The 14782-nt window shown below is 53.6% G+C and overlaps 1 protein-coding gene across 2 annotated transcripts in view; it reads right to left on the bottom strand.

Moving 5' to 3' along the window:
• ACSS2 (acyl-CoA synthetase short chain family member 2) overlaps positions 1-14782 on the bottom strand; it is a 36459-nt gene that overhangs the window by 1698 nt on the left and 19979 nt on the right. The window contains exons 3-18 of one of the 2 annotated variants that reach the window (XM_062604095.1): positions 14341-14432; positions 13395-13498; positions 13023-13095; positions 11698-11773; positions 9682-9796; positions 8231-8269; positions 6435-6572; positions 6043-6213; positions 5189-5322; positions 4035-4167; positions 3524-3580; positions 3200-3280; positions 2284-2392; positions 2102-2170; positions 766-942; positions 24-98 (exon numbers count right to left, since the gene is read on the bottom strand). In XM_062604095.1, the coding sequence (XP_062460079.1) occupies positions 24-98; positions 766-942; positions 2102-2170; positions 2284-2392; positions 3200-3280; positions 3524-3580; positions 4035-4167; positions 5189-5322; positions 6043-6213; positions 6435-6572; positions 8231-8269; positions 9682-9796; positions 11698-11773; positions 13023-13095; positions 13395-13498; positions 14341-14432 (1643 nt within the window). The remainder of the gene's footprint in view (positions 1-23; positions 99-765; positions 943-2101; positions 2171-2283; positions 2393-3199; positions 3281-3523; positions 3581-4034; positions 4168-5188; positions 5323-6042; positions 6214-6434; positions 6573-8230; positions 8270-9681; positions 9797-11697; positions 11774-13022; positions 13096-13394; positions 13499-14340; positions 14433-14782) is intronic. The other variant, XM_062604096.1, reaches the window with a different exon arrangement.

The raw sequence follows: 14782 nt of genomic DNA, 5'->3' as shown, positions 1-14782 counted from the left end.
CAGTTGAGGGCTGGTTTCCCTACCTGAGCGGGTCTTGGGCAGCCCGGGGGCATACTGGATGTAATCAGGTGTTGCGATCGGTCCAATCTTGTCTCTGACTACAAAGAAGGGAGAGATGTTAAGTGCAGGTAGGAGGCACCACACAGCTCCCTTTTGCGGCAGGAAGACCATGACATGCACAGCCCAGCCACGGGGCAGGGCTTAGAGCTGCTGCACCCATGCCTCCAGGCTGCAGGCGGCCATAAGCCCATCCTGCCAAAGGCAGCAGCACATCTTTTCATCCTCTCCATCCTCAGGAGACCTCTCCAATGGCTACAGCCAGCACTAAACATCGTTTTGACAGAGCAAGGGCTGATTTGCTGTTGGGTTCCTCCAGACAGGAGACTGCCAAGGGTCCATTTTCATGTCTGATGTGGCCATGAAAGAAGGGCTGCCTTGAGACCAGAGCACAACCACCCCAGAGCACCCAACAACCCTCTCAGCAAGTCAGGATGTGCCCAGGGGAGCCACTGGGAGCTGTGCCCACAGAGAAGAGCTTAACAAGGCTCTGGGCACCCCAGTCCTTCACAGAGCTGCCAACTCCCCTCCCAGGAGGTCCAGAGGGCATCACATGTGCAGCCAAAGGCTCAAGAACTAATTTTAGTGCTTGCCAGCCGTGCTCTGTGCTCAGAGGGGCACCTTGTCACACTTGTCCTCACTGCATTCCCCACACTCCCAAACCCTGCAGCACCCATCCCGCACCTCCCCGGGCCTGGCTGGTGGTACCTTGCTTTTTGAGCTCATCCTCCAGGCTCTTGGTGAACTCGTAGCCAACCCTCAGGGTGACGAAGCAGTAGAGGCACTCTCCCTTCAGGGAGTGGGGGTGACTGACCACTGCAGACTCCGCGACAGCCGGGTGCTCCAGCAAGGCTGACTCCACCTCTGACGTGCTCAGCAAGTGGCCTGGGAGCAAAGAGAGGCCGAGTTTTAGACCTGCATGGGTGAGGTGAGGTCCTGCAGCCTCCAGCTGCTGGAAGGAGGGGGGAGAAGGCCCGAAACTATGGGTTTGAGAGCAACAATTCCACGTGCTTGAGAAAAGACAACGGCTGGAGAGAGAAACCCCAAAGGCTGCCAGGTATCAGCCACCTGCAGAGCAAGGCCAGCTCCCTTGGCTGTCCCCACTCCCACCTCTGGGCTTCTTGACCAGCCCAGGAACTGCTCACAGCCATGGGAGCACAGAGCACAGGCTGAGGAGGAGCAGGATGCGGTAAGAGACCGGCCCACATGGGGAGCTGGAAGGTGCAGAGGAGGAAGAGGCTGCAATGCACTGCTCAGCTCATGGCTGTGTGGGGATGATGTGATGCTTCACACCTCGGGGCAGGGGCGCAACTCCCTCCTGTAGCCCAGCTCCTGCACTCTGACATTCCACCCTGGAAATGCTGCCACAGAAAACCACTGGAAGGAGATTGACCCCCAGAATGATCAGGTGGAGGATGAAGCACTGCTGGTCAGATAAAAGGATTTAGTTTACTGCAGGGACAAGTATAGCAGCATCTCACAGCCAGCAGCAAGTACCTACAGGCTACAGCCTCCAGGGAAGAAGCTATTAAATGCAGTATATGGATAATGATGGGCTGAGAAGCAGCTGAATCTCAGACTCCCTCAAGAGAGGTGGGACAATCTCTTCCCTCTGTAGAAACAGCTCCAAGCAGCCTGATTCAGCTTCAAGATTGGCCCTGTGGTCTTGCCCAACCTCTGTGATTCCCTGTGCCCCAAAACGCTTCAGCACAGAGGCACTTGGCTGGTTTAAGGATCTCCTCTGAGTGGTTACAGAAGGTTCCTTCCGTGCAGTGCACTGTCTCCAGAGGAAATGGTGCAGAAAGCCACCAAGTCACAGACACGTGTCTCAGAAAGATGACCCAGCAGTCAGATCCACTTGAGGGCAGGTTGCTGGGCAGAGTCATGATGCAGAACCAGCCCCCATAAACCAAGGTGTATTTATAACTAGTGTCAGAATGGACACTAGTTATAAACGGACTAGTGTCAGGATGGATGCGCAAGTGTCCCCCCAAGGTGTCTCTCAAGCAGTGTCAGAAAGCATGTTGAAGACAAAACTTCTTACCAGAAATATTCAGCATGTCATCCATTCGCCCTGTGATCCAGTAATAACCATCTCTGTCTCTCCTGCAACCTAAAAATAGCCAGAAATGCCAGGGTGAGGAGCAGTGCCAGCACCCAGCCACTGCCTGCCAGGACTGAGGCTGCTGTCCCCAGGCCTCTGCAGCTGTGTGCTCCCCAACCTACCATCGCCTGTCACATAGTACCCAGGGAACTTCTTGAAGTAGGTCGCTTCGAAGTGCAAGTGGTTCCCATAGAGCGTGCGCATGATCCCTGGCCAGGGCTGCTTGAACACCTGAGAACACACCTGAGTCAGAGAGAGCAACACCAGCAGCCCAAGCTCTGCCATGCTGAGATGGACACAGGCTTTGCATAGGATGAAACACAGAATCCCAACCTGGTTTGGGTGGAAGAGACCTTAAAGCTCATTCAGCTCCAATCCCTGCCACGGGCAGGGACACCTTCCACTAGAGCAGCTTGCTCCAAGCCCCTGTGTCCAACCTGCCCTTGAACACTGCCAGGGATGGGGCAGCCACAGCTTCTCTGGGCACCCTGTGCCAGCGCCTCAGCACCCTCCCAGGGAACAGCTTCTGCCTAAGAGCTCATCTCAGTCTCCCCTCTGGCAGCTTAAAGCCATTCCCCTTGGCCTGTCCCTACAGGCCCTTGTCCAAAGCCCCTCTCCAGCTTTCCTGCAGCCCCTTTAGGCACTGGAGCTGCTCTAAAGTCTCCCCTTCAGGAGCCTTCTCTTCTCCAGGCTGACCCAGCCCAGCTCTCTCATCCTGCCAATGAACATGCAGTGGTAAAAGATGCCAGAGACAGCCAGGAGCGATGACACCTGGGCACCTGCTGCCCAGTGTAGATCTACTGGGAAAGCCTCACCAGGCACAGGGGAAGGAGCTTGGCTGAAATGTTTTTCCCCTCCTGCATTTAACCATCAGCTGAACAGTTTACTTACAGCAGAAATCTCCCAGCAAGTTATGGCAGTGAAGTTCCTACCACCCAAGAAGTGGGTCCCTTGTGTGGACCCAGAGTAAACAGAAACGTGTGTATGCTACCAGGAAGGCCCAGGGAAGGGACAAGAGAAGGGTGAGATCATCTTTACCAGGTAGCCTTCTGCTTCTCCTTCCAGCTCTTCCCCTGACTCGTTCAAGACAGCAGGGACCACACCGAAGAAAGGTAACGTCTGCCATGGGGACCAGAGAGAAAGGAGACATGGAGGTGAGCCATGAGCCACCCCTGGGAGGCAGAGCAAGGGCAGCTCTGCAGAGGCTGTGGCACATGGGGCCACCTCCCTGCATGTACCATGGTCCCACAACCACCCTGAGAGGCTGGAAACCACCAGGCCATGGTACAGGCAGTGCCAACTGCTGCTGCAGTGCCCTGGGGAGCCCCCCTGCCCCTCGGCGGGGAGAGCAGCAGTACTCACAGCAGAGCCTGGCTTCAAGGGGGTGGCACCAGGGAGCGGTGTCAGCATGTGGCCACCCTGCAAAGAGAGGGAAAACTGAGTGAGTCTGGGCCATGCCAGCCTGTCCCACGCTGTCTGCATCAGCTCTGATCACACCACATCAGACACAGGCTGCTCAGGGTAGTTGTGGAGACAGGGCCTTGCCAAGGATAAAGTAGGGGATGTGGGCCTGTGTCTGGGCACAAAGTTTTGGAGCTGTTGAGGGAGAGAAAAAAGGGCAAGACAGCAGGGTCCAGAACAGACCTTGGCAGGGACCCTATGGAGAAGAAGGTTTCCCCTTGGAGCCTGCGTGAGGTCCAGGAAAGAAAGAGGAGAAGGGGAACCAACACTTGCACTCCAAGCCTGGAGTCTCCTGGGCAAGCAGAACAACCAGTGCCCATAGAACCAAAGAAACAGCATGGCAAAGCTGCCAGCACCCTGCAGGGGGCACAAGGGAAAGAGAGGCCCCAGGGGCACTAAGGTGAGCACTCACTGTCTCTGTCTGCCAGAACGTGTCCACAATGGGACACCTCTCTTCTCCCACCACGCGGTAGTACCAGAGCCAGGCCTCAGGGTTGATGGGCTCACCAACGCTCCCCAGCACCTTCAGAGACTTCCTGCTGTGCCTGCAGAGAGGAGGGGGCTGGCAGGGGCTCAGCAGGCCATGGAGGGCAGCAGCTCTGAGCCTGCTGCACAGCAGAGCCTACAGGAGCCCCTGGGGTACCCCCAGACTGTACTTGAAGCTTCCAGGCATGGTTCAGACCCTTCTCAGCCCTCTTCCATGGGGGAAGAATGGAGACATCTGTGATTCTGGTGTCTCCCACTCCAAGCTCCCACTTGGCTCTGCTCATCCCTGGGCCAAGGAGCAGCTCTCTGCCCAGCACACCTCTGTGAGCTTTGGGTCAGGAGTAAGGAGAACCTACAATGTCTGAACTTAACTGCAGGTTACATTGGAAGAGGACATGCTCAGAAGTGCCATGATGAAGTCAGTGCTGGGGGTACAGAAATATGGCCTGCATATTGCTGTAAGGCAGAAGATCCTGATCTGCTCAGAAAATCTGCTGGGGAATCATAGAATGGTTTGTGTTGGAAGGGACCTTAAAGCTCATCCAGCTCCAACCCCTGACACGGGCAGGGACACCTTCCACTAGAGCAGCTTGCGCCAAGCCCCTGTGTCCAACCTGCCCTTGAACACTGCGAGGGATGGGGCAGCCACAGCTTCTCTGGGCACCCTGTGCCAGCGCCTCAGCACCCTCACAGGGAAGAGCTTCTGCCTAAGAGCTCATCTCAGTCTCCCCTCTGGCAGGTTAAAGCCATTCCCCTTGGCCTGTCCCTACAGGCCCTTGTCCCAAGCCCCTCCACGTTTCCTGCAGCCCCTTTAGGCACTGGAGCTGCTCTCAGGTCTCCCCTTCAGGAGCCTTCTCTTGTCCAGGCTGCCCCAGCCCAGCTCTCTCAGCCTGGCTCCAGAGCAGAGCTGCTCCAGCCCTCGCAGCATCTCCGTGGCCTCCTCTGGCCTCGCTCCAACAGCTCCACGTCCCTCTTGTGCTGCTGCCCCAGAGCTTCTGTTCAGAGCAACCTGGGGCTCCTTCCCCCCACTGCTGTCTCTGGCTGTGCAGGAATCCCTGTGCTCTGGGGACTGGCACTCACTTTCTGACGGGCTCGTCCCCGTACTTCATGAGCAGCCGGATGGCCGTGGGTGCTGTGTAGAACTTGGTCACCTTGTACTTGTCAACGACGCTCCACATCCGCCCGACGTCAGGGTAGGTGGGGACACCTTCAAACTGAGAGGGGACAGGGCAGTGACAGGGGCACCATGCATGGAATCAACCCAGCCCAGGGACCTCTCCTACTGCTTCTTTGGGGTGGATCTGGCATCACCCACCCCAGGTGTCCTAGCAAATGTCACCCAAACCACCCAGCAGCACAGGCACTGTGTTACCACTCACCAGCCCAAATGACCCATGCCCACACGGTAAGTGGCAAGAGGTCTAAACACAGTGACAGAAACACAACCAGAAGTACCAAGAACCCCAAGAAGGACTCCCTCAACAGGACAGTGATTTTCCTGCTCACATTTCCCCAGGGAGCCTAGGACACAGGCCTCTGCCCCCCTGATACAAGTTACAGTAGCACACTGCCACAGGAGATGTTAAATGCAGGGTGTGCCATCAGCGTCAGCAGGGAAAACATCATTCCCTGCTCCTGGTCCAGCTTTCCCATTACCTCACAGCAGCCCTAGCTCCCCTGGCTCCCCAAGGCTTGTACTTCTAAGGGAAAACAACCAGGGAGCACTTGAAAAGTTAACCCCCCAAAAGCACACAATGGCTGTCCCCGAGCTGTCACCATGTCCTCCTTGGGGACCACCACCCTTCCTTGCACATCCCAAGGCACTGCAGGCAAGTGAGAAGCATGTTCATCACAGAGCAATGCAGGGATGCAGCTCAGCACCACCCTCTCCACTTTCTTGGAGTAAAAGCATCCAGCTACCAGTCAGCACTTACTATCACACTGGTTGCCCCGTTGGCCAAGGGTCCATAGGTGATGTAGGAATGACCCGTTATCCATCCAATGTCAGCTGTGCACCAGTAGACATCCTCAGGCTGGTAATCAAACACGTATTTAAACGAGGTGGCAGCATAAAGCATGTATCCACCCACTGTATGCAGCACACCCTGCAAAAAGAAGGCCCACAACTGTCAGGGTTAGCTCCCTGCAGGGCCCTCACCCTCCCAGGCCAAGCTGAGCATCACTGGTCCACTGAGTGATGGAATGACCAGCACAGCTCCTTTCTAAGATTTCTGTGGCTCCTCTTACTGGGGCCTCCCAGCGTGGCCTGGCCACTTCCTACATGTTACTGCAGGCCAGCTCTGGGGGTGAGCTGGGAAAAGCATACCTTGGGTTTCCCAGTTGAGCCACTGGTGTAGAGGATGAAGAGCTTGTCCTCCGAGTCGCACCACTCGGGCTCGCAGTCTGTGCTGGCGCCGCTCATCAGCTCGTGCCACCACATGTCTCTACCTGGGGTCCAGGGGATCTGAGGAGAGCAGAAGAGTAGAAACAGACCCCAAAGCCATTGAGGGTGCAGCCCCAGCTTAATTCCTCTCATGGACCACTGAGACAGATATTCACAGCACAGCTTCTGTCCGAGAGCTGCCTCCTGCAAACCATGCACCAGAGCTGCAGCTCTCACTCCAGAAGCTCCTTTTCTCAGGCACAGCCACAAGGAAAACCAAACAGTGTCTGCACATACCTGAAGCACTGGCACTGCTGCTAAATCCCTCTCAGCAGCCAGGAGAGGGCTGCCCTGTGCTCTCACAGCACAGGCTCCTCCTGGGCTGCAGTGAAGCAGCCAAGCAGCAAACACAGCACAGTCACACACACTGCAGGGGCTCCGATGGCAGCATGGCCCAGACAAACAGGAACACATTGGGCTCACACTGCAGACCCCCCAAAACCTGTTATTTGGATTTTAAGGCAATTACCCTGATAAGAAGTGACTGCTCCATCACTGAACCGTCACCCAGCACTGGCTGCCAAAGGCTGCTGCTTGAAGATGCCAGAGGTGTACCAGAGCCACCGAGGCTTGTGGCTGATGGTTACAGGTCAACCCCAGAGCTGTGCTGGCTGCTACCCCTCCAGGGTGGCACAGGGCAGTGCAAGACCCAGCTCTACCATCTCACCTTCCCTCAGAGCAGTCTGGGGGCAGCAGCTCCCCAGCACAGAGCTCCACTTCCCACACTGACCCTGGGCCTTGCAGCTCCCACATGGGGCACATCTCGTCCTAAAAGAGCTACAGCCTGCTCAGTTGGGTTGTGGGGCATGGAAAGCAGCCATGGGCCACACAGTGACTCTCTGCAGCCCTAAAGATATTCATGGGCCATCTGGAGGCACCAGGATCCCATGGTCCAGCACATGTGGTGCCGGGGATACCAGACGCTTCACAGCCCAGCATATCAGAGCCTGCCTGGAAAGCTCTCACAAATCCCCAGGGCTTTACCTGGGAAAGCAGTTTCCACAAGGCTGTCCCCACCAGCAAGCTCCCAGCAAGGCACCAGGTCAAAGAAGCCCAAGGTAGGCTCCCACCAGCCCATCCAACTGTTGCTTTCTTGCATCCCTCCTTGAAGGATCCCTCCATTTTAGCACCCAAATTCCACTGCCCCAGGGAGGAGGTGAGATCCACAACACAGCACCCAGCCCTGGAGGCCAGGCCTGCCTCTGCCTGCTGCTCCTGGGGTCCTGAGGCTGCAGCTCCTTGGATGGGATGGGCAGAGTCCAGAGGTTGGGTCTGGAGCTCCAGCTTTGCTGCTGCAGCCAGGGAGCTGTGGGTGATCCCACCAGCATCACCACAAAGGGGAGTCTGCTGCAAGAGCTGCTTCAGAAGGCAGAGAGATGAGCATCATGGACACACTGGCAGCACACCCCAGGAACTGTGCATCTCCCCTCCTCAGCACCCTGACGTGCACTCAGGGGGGTTCATGGATGCAGATTTATCTCTGGCAGCGAAGTTGGTGCCACCGCATTCACCCTGAAACCGTGAGCAGCTCTGGCCAAGCAGTGAGTGGTGTCTATCACTAACATGCAACCGCTGGTAGCCTGGTTAGGAAGGCACGTGTGGCTGTGCAGTCAGAGCAGTTAGGAAGGGGGTGCAGAGGGAGATGCCACAAGGAAGAAGGCAGTGCTGGGTGTAAATACCTTAGGATGGAGTCTCTGTGAGCTCTCCGTCTTTTTTCCCTGTTAAAAATCCACAGAGAGGGTGTGAAAGTGGAGAAGTGCAGGATCTACACCAGGAATTGCAGGCAGAGATGCTGGGAAACTATCCCAGCAGCTTGGAGAGCACTTGGATCCTGGGCAGGCCAGGAGAAGCCTCTGAGCAAAGTGCTGCCTGTTGCTATCACCTTCCCTGGGCACCCAGAGACCACCCCTGCACATTGGCCAGCTGGGTGCAGAGCACAGAGCCAGAATATGGCCCACAGAGTGACCTTCAGCATTACACAGGCCAACTGCATGGTGAGAGTGTGCTCACCAGGGAAAGCAACCTTTGATAACCAGGAAAATTAACTCAAAGACACAGGATCTGCTGGACTTGCTGTTCCAGGGACAGACACAGACCACCCCTTTGGAAAGCAGAGCCCTAAGCTCAAATGCACTCCCCAGATACAACCCATTTCTGAAGAAGCAGCAGTCTGGGGATGACCCAGTGCTAATCGTCACCTAACACAGATGGGCAGAAGACACGGAGCTGTGAGGCAGTTGGAAGCAACCTGCCTGTCATGTGGATGGAGGCAGCAGGACTGCACCCCAGGCTCAGGAGCTGAGCAGGCAGCCAGAGCTGCAGGACACCTTCTCCTCCTTCCACCCCCATCTCACAACATGCCTCTGGCCTACATCCTTTTATCTGGTTTCAATTGCAAAGGAAAGCCCCAGCCCTGACAGCTGACACAGTTGCTGTGCCAGCTACAGAGACTGCACTGTTCTCAGTGCACGACTGTTGGGAGGGCTGTTGGACCCACACCACGAGCACAGATGGGTTTTAACTCTCCTAATGTCACTGTCACAGCTACAGTGCAGGAGGGAAGTGGTCTTTGCACAAAAGGGGAGAGAGACACAGGGGTAGGAAGGAAAAGTTCTTCATTAGGTGGAGGAAAACCAGCATCTTGTCCTTGTCCTAGTGGCTTCAGAAGTTCATAGAATCCCAGCCTGGTTTGTGTTGGAAAGGACCTTAAAGCTCATCCAGTTCCAACCCCTGCCATGGGCAGGGACACCTTCCACTAGAGCAGCTTGCTCCAAGCCCCTGTGTCCAACCTGGCCTTGAACACTGCCAGGGCACCCTGTGCCAGCTTCTCTGGGCACCCTGTGCCAGCGCCTCAGCACCCTCACAGTGAGGATGGACCTGCTGTGCTCTCAGGGGTCCTGCAGCTGGCAGCTATTGATGGTGTTAAAGGAAGAAGCAGGGAGAGGATCTGGTTAAGACAAAGGAACCATTTCCAGACCATTCTCAATGCAACAGCCAGGAAGGAGAAAACAGGAACAGGAGTCAGAGAACAGAAGCATCCAGGGAAGCAGTGTGGTGGTTTTACACTGATTGATTTTCTGGGCTCAGGCCCATAGCAATAAAATCTCCCCTCCCAGCCCCAGGAGCATACCTGTACATCCTGGCACACCCTTTTGAGAGGGGGAGACTTGCTGCATGTCCCAGCCACCGCTATCTCTTCCCTCCCCAGATGCTTCACCACAATGCACTTCTTCAAAGGGCAGCCCCTGTTAAAAGGCAGGAGCTGTCAGATCAGGCTGGTCAAGAGCTAAGTCTGCCCTTCACAGGCAGCACTGGAGGCAGAGCAGGGGCTCTGAGCAGCTTTTGTTGAGCTACAGCATGTGCTGCCATGCAGGCTCCAGGCACCATGAACTGCCAAGGGACAGCAGGCACAGGAGCAGGACTTGGAGAAAAGGAAAGGTCTGTGCACCTCACTGGGGATGTATCAGGAAACGGGATCCCACAAGCACCTCTCACAGGTCAGTGCTGGGGAAATTCCGTGCAGATCCCAAATTTGCCCATCTGTGACCATGAATAAGACCTCCCACAGCACCCAGGAGATAGGAGGTGGCTGCTCCCATCCCTAAGCATGATGGACTGAGTCAGAAGGAGGAAATGCTTCCAAAGCCACATTATACATCAAGGAAAAGGGCAGACATTTGTCCCCTCAGGAGGGCAAACAGCCTACCTATAATGCAAACAAAATGCCCTTATCTCCCTCCAGCCCTTTCAACGTACCATCATCCTGTCCCCATCAGGTAACTGGCAACTTCAAAATCACCCCTGTCTTCCCAGGTCCCTACTTTTACAGACATACAAACTTAGGTTTTAGTGTTTTAAATGCTTTAAGAGTTTGAATTTCTAACATGCACAGACTATTTGGCATAGATGTCCATGGTTGATCTAACTTACCAGACCACATTCAGTCTCATACACGCTATGCAGATACTGTCTATAAGCACGGCAAAGTCATTTCACCATGATCATTTCCCTTTCTGTAAGATCTGATGGTAGATGTGTCTATCTCTGTATGGTTACAGGAGCTCAGTGAAGATGTTCAATAAAATAAAGCAGCTTCACCATAGGCAGGCACAGCCAGGCCCAGATCCTGCACACACATTGTGCATGAGCCACTGGAGTGCCTGTTCCTGTTCACACAGTCAGTTCCCAAACTTGCTTTATTATATTATTATTGAATTAGTGGCTTTGGAGCAAGATTTAAGCCTCATCTTGACATGCCCCAAGGCACTGTGTCCATCTGTTCACAACTGGCACTGCATTATTCCCTCCACTCCAAGAGCTGCTGCTGCACAACTGGGCAATCTGCCATAGTATCATAGAAGGGTATTGGATGGAAAGGACCTTAAGATCATAAAGTTCCAAACCCCTGCCAAGGGCAGGGCTGTCTCACAGTAGACCAGGCTGCTGAAGGCCCTGTCCTACCTGGCCTTGAATACTGCCAGGGATGGGGTATTCACAAAGGTGAATAAAAGTCAGGAAGTTGAACAATGTTCTCTTGGCCTCCCTGATAAAGGAAGGCAGGTGAGGCCATAGGCTGTAATGACAGTGGATCAGTTTGTCTTCAGCACATCCCCTCATCCAATATGTGGGCCTTGAGGTCAGAATGAACAAGAGGAAAGTTAAAAGATGGTAATTTTAAGATGAGGGAGTTAAAGCATTGTATTGCTTTCAAAAGACTCATGAATGTAGCGCAGCTCGTGTCTGAACTGCTGCAGAGTCTGCCCTCTGCCCATGGTGAAGGAGCAGATTCCACAGCAGCAATGCCCTTCTTAGAAGGGAATCATAGAACCAGAGAATAGTTTGGGTTGGAAAGGACCTTAAGATCATCCAGTTCCAATCTCCCTGCCATGGGCAGGGACACCTCACACTAAACCATGGCACCCAAGGCTCTGTCCAATCTGGCCTTGAACACTGCCAGGGATGGAGCATTCACAACTTCCCTGGGCAACCCATTCCAGTGCCTCACCACCCTTACAGTAAAGAATTTCTTCTCTATATCCAATCTAAACTTCCCCTGTTTAAGTTTTAACCTGTTACTCTTCCTATCCCTACAGTCCCTAATGAAAGTCCCTCCCCAGCATCCCTAAACCCCAGAGTCCAAACTTACTTGTCTTTACATTTCTGGAGGGCTTCATCTGCAATTTGCTTCAAGCTGATCAACTTTTCCCCTCGATAGAAGGCATCTGCAAAATGGAAAGGAGAACATTAAAGGGGCTTCAGCGCCAAGGCAGCCTAGGACAGCTGGAAGCAACAGGCAGCTCCAGGAGGTCAGAGCAGAGTTCATGTACTGAAGTGAGGAAAGCAGACAGGCAGCTGAAGGGAAAGGTTTCTAACATTCCCTTTTAGCCTAGAAAACAAATGGCAAGAGTAATGGTGGAAACTCCTTCCCTGAGAGAGGTTCCTATTTAACCAAACAAGTCTGCTGGGAATATTCTGTGGGAAATAATCCAACACAGCCAGAACACAGACTGCATCTTAGTGGGTCCTTTCCATGCCATGGATCTATTAATAAAACCACTATTTCTTGCAGTATTGCAAAAACCAGTTGGGAAATGCAGTTGGGCTTACATGCAAAACTCCCATTTTCTTAATCCCTTGCTTTACAAGATTGAGAAGTGCAGCATAAATATCCCTGAAATTGGGAAGGGAGGGAATTCTCACATAAGGACTGCTCCATAAAAGATACATCTTGCAAACATCTGGCTGGTTTTGCGAGGCACATGGATGAGAAGCATTTGGAAACACGTTATTAGCAGCTGGTGACATCATGCTCTACAGGCCCAAGTGGGCGGGCTGCTCAGTGCTTCCCTGTGTGTTCAGGGAGGAAAGCAGCCCTTGAGCAGAGCTACAAGCAGCACATCCGCCCTGTGGTGGCTCAGCCACATCGCTGCCCCTTCCTCTGCCAGTTCCACAGCATCTGGCTTTAAAGTCAAGTCCTTTCAGACAAGCAATGGTAGAATCACAGAATGAGCCAGGCTAGAAAAGCCCTTTAAGCTCATCCAGTCCAATCCTTACCCCAGCACTGCCAAGGCTACCACTGACCCATGGCACTGAGGCCTCGTCTCCATGGTGTGTGAACACTTGCAGGGACGGTGACTCCAGCCCTGCCCTGGGCAGCCTGTTCCAATGCCTGAGCACCCTCTGGGGAAGCATTTGTTCCTCAGCTCCACCTAAACCTCCCCTGGTGCAGCTTGAGGCTGTTTCTTCTTGTCCTTTGTTAGGAGCAGAACCCAGCCCCTCCTGGCTCCATCCTCCTCTCAGGCAGTTGTAGGGAGCCATCAGGTCCCCTCTGAGCCTTCTCTTCTCCAGACTGACCCCCCCAGGTCCCTCAGCCCTTCCCCATCACACTTGTGCTCCAGGCCCTGCACCAGCTCCATTGCCCTTCTCTGTACCTCAACAACAGTGGCTCAGGGGCACAAATGAATGTTTTACCTGCTGTGATGAGGAGACAACAACTGCCGTCAATAATCCGCTCGCAAAGGGAGTCTGCTGAGAAACCTGCAAACTGACAGAGAACACAACCAAGTCAGCAAGGACACACAAAACCCCCAACCCAGAACACCCAGCAGCAGCTTTGCATTTCGTCCATGGTAAATGATACCACCGGCATGGACAGAGAGAGCTGAAGGAACTTATTCCACAGTTAATGCAGAAAAAGGCTAAGAAACAGCAGCACCTTAACCTAGTTTCCATGCATCTATCTCATGGTCAGCACCCATCCCTGCAGCTCCTCTCCCTAAAACAAGAGCTGGTGCCCCCTCAGAGAGCTCAGCACCGAGATGAATGCAAAGGGCTGGTTCCTACCACAATGGTGTGCAGAGCTCCAATCCTAGCACAGCCGAGCATGGCTATAACCAGCTCCAGGATCATTGGCATGTAGATGGAAACTCGGTCTTCTTTCTTCACACCTGGGAAGGCAAAAGGAACGTGGCTTTTGTCAAAATGAACATGTCACGTCAAAAGAACAGGGTATAGAAAGAAACTGATGATTTAAACTCAACAGTTATATGCACACAATAAAGCTTCAAGTTCTAGAGCTAGCCACCCTTGGGTTCTGCCTTTCAAATCTAATGGTTGTTGTAAGAGCCATTGTAAGAGCTCAGTGAAGCTCTTGTAAGAGCCATTAGAGGTAACACCTTTAAACTTAAACAGGGGATGTTCAGGTTAGATATAAGGAAGAAGTTCTTTACTGTGAGGGTGGTGAGGCACTGGAACAGGCTGCCCAGTGAAGGGGTGAATGCTCCATCCCTGGCAGTGTTCAAGGCCAGGTTGGACAGAGCCTTGGGTGACATGGTCTGGTATGAGGCAACCCTGCCCATGGCAGGGGGTTGGAACTGGATGATCTTAAGGTCCTTTTCAACCCAAACTATTCTGTGATTCCTGTGATTCTATGATTCTACGACGACTGCAATGACTCCATGTTCTCCCTGGACACAGCCCCTTGAAGAAGGCAGAAATGTAACCAGTGCCTGCTGCTCACTGGAAATCCCAGAGCAGGAAGTTTGGAGCACAGATCTCTTCCTTGTACAGCTGCCATAACTACCAGCGATCAGTTTTCACACTCAGAGCCAGAGATTAACCTCCAAAAGTGTGTTGTGGAGCAAACCTGCACCCATCAACTGTGGGAGCAGAGAGAAAAGCCATTGATCTTGCATGAAATGACTCAACAGGCTGGCAAGCACACCCAGAATGGGTGCAGTCTGCTCCAAAGCCCCACTCTGATGCTTTCCGAGTAGTCAACACAGCGTACCTTGGCTGCGGAGGACGTTGGCAAACTGACAGACCTTGTGCAGCAACTCACTGTAGGTGATTTTCATGGAATCCCCAGGTTCATTCCCTTCCCTGGGAAAACAAGGTAATATTTGTTAGTGTACAAGCATTACAAGGTGAGAGGGACACTGCAAAGTCAGAGGTACTGCTTTGGGCAATATGTATGTCCTCCCCTGCCCTTCCAAGCACAGAGTAACAAAAGCCCAGAAATCCAATCCTGGACTAAAGTTCTCCAATAGTAGGAAAATTTAGTCCAAAGTCCCCATCCCTGTGTAAATAGTACACTTGAAAGCAACTGAGTGGTGCAGTGGAAATACATGGGATTTTCAGAGAGGCAAGAAGGGTCCCAGAGAAACAAAGAGCAAGCTGGGATTGATGACACAGCACCCTTGCTCACATGTACTTGTGCCTGCAGATATGTC

Source organism: Pezoporus occidentalis, unplaced genomic scaffold (assembly GCF_034315485.1).
Source record: "Pezoporus occidentalis ecotype Australia unplaced genomic scaffold, CSIRO_AGI_Poc_V1 ctg83, whole genome shotgun sequence".
Taxonomy (NCBI): domain Eukaryota; kingdom Metazoa; phylum Chordata; class Aves; order Psittaciformes; family Psittacidae; genus Pezoporus; species Pezoporus occidentalis.
Note: the sequence above shows the minus strand (reverse complement) of the source record. Positions and strands in the feature narration are given on the sequence as shown.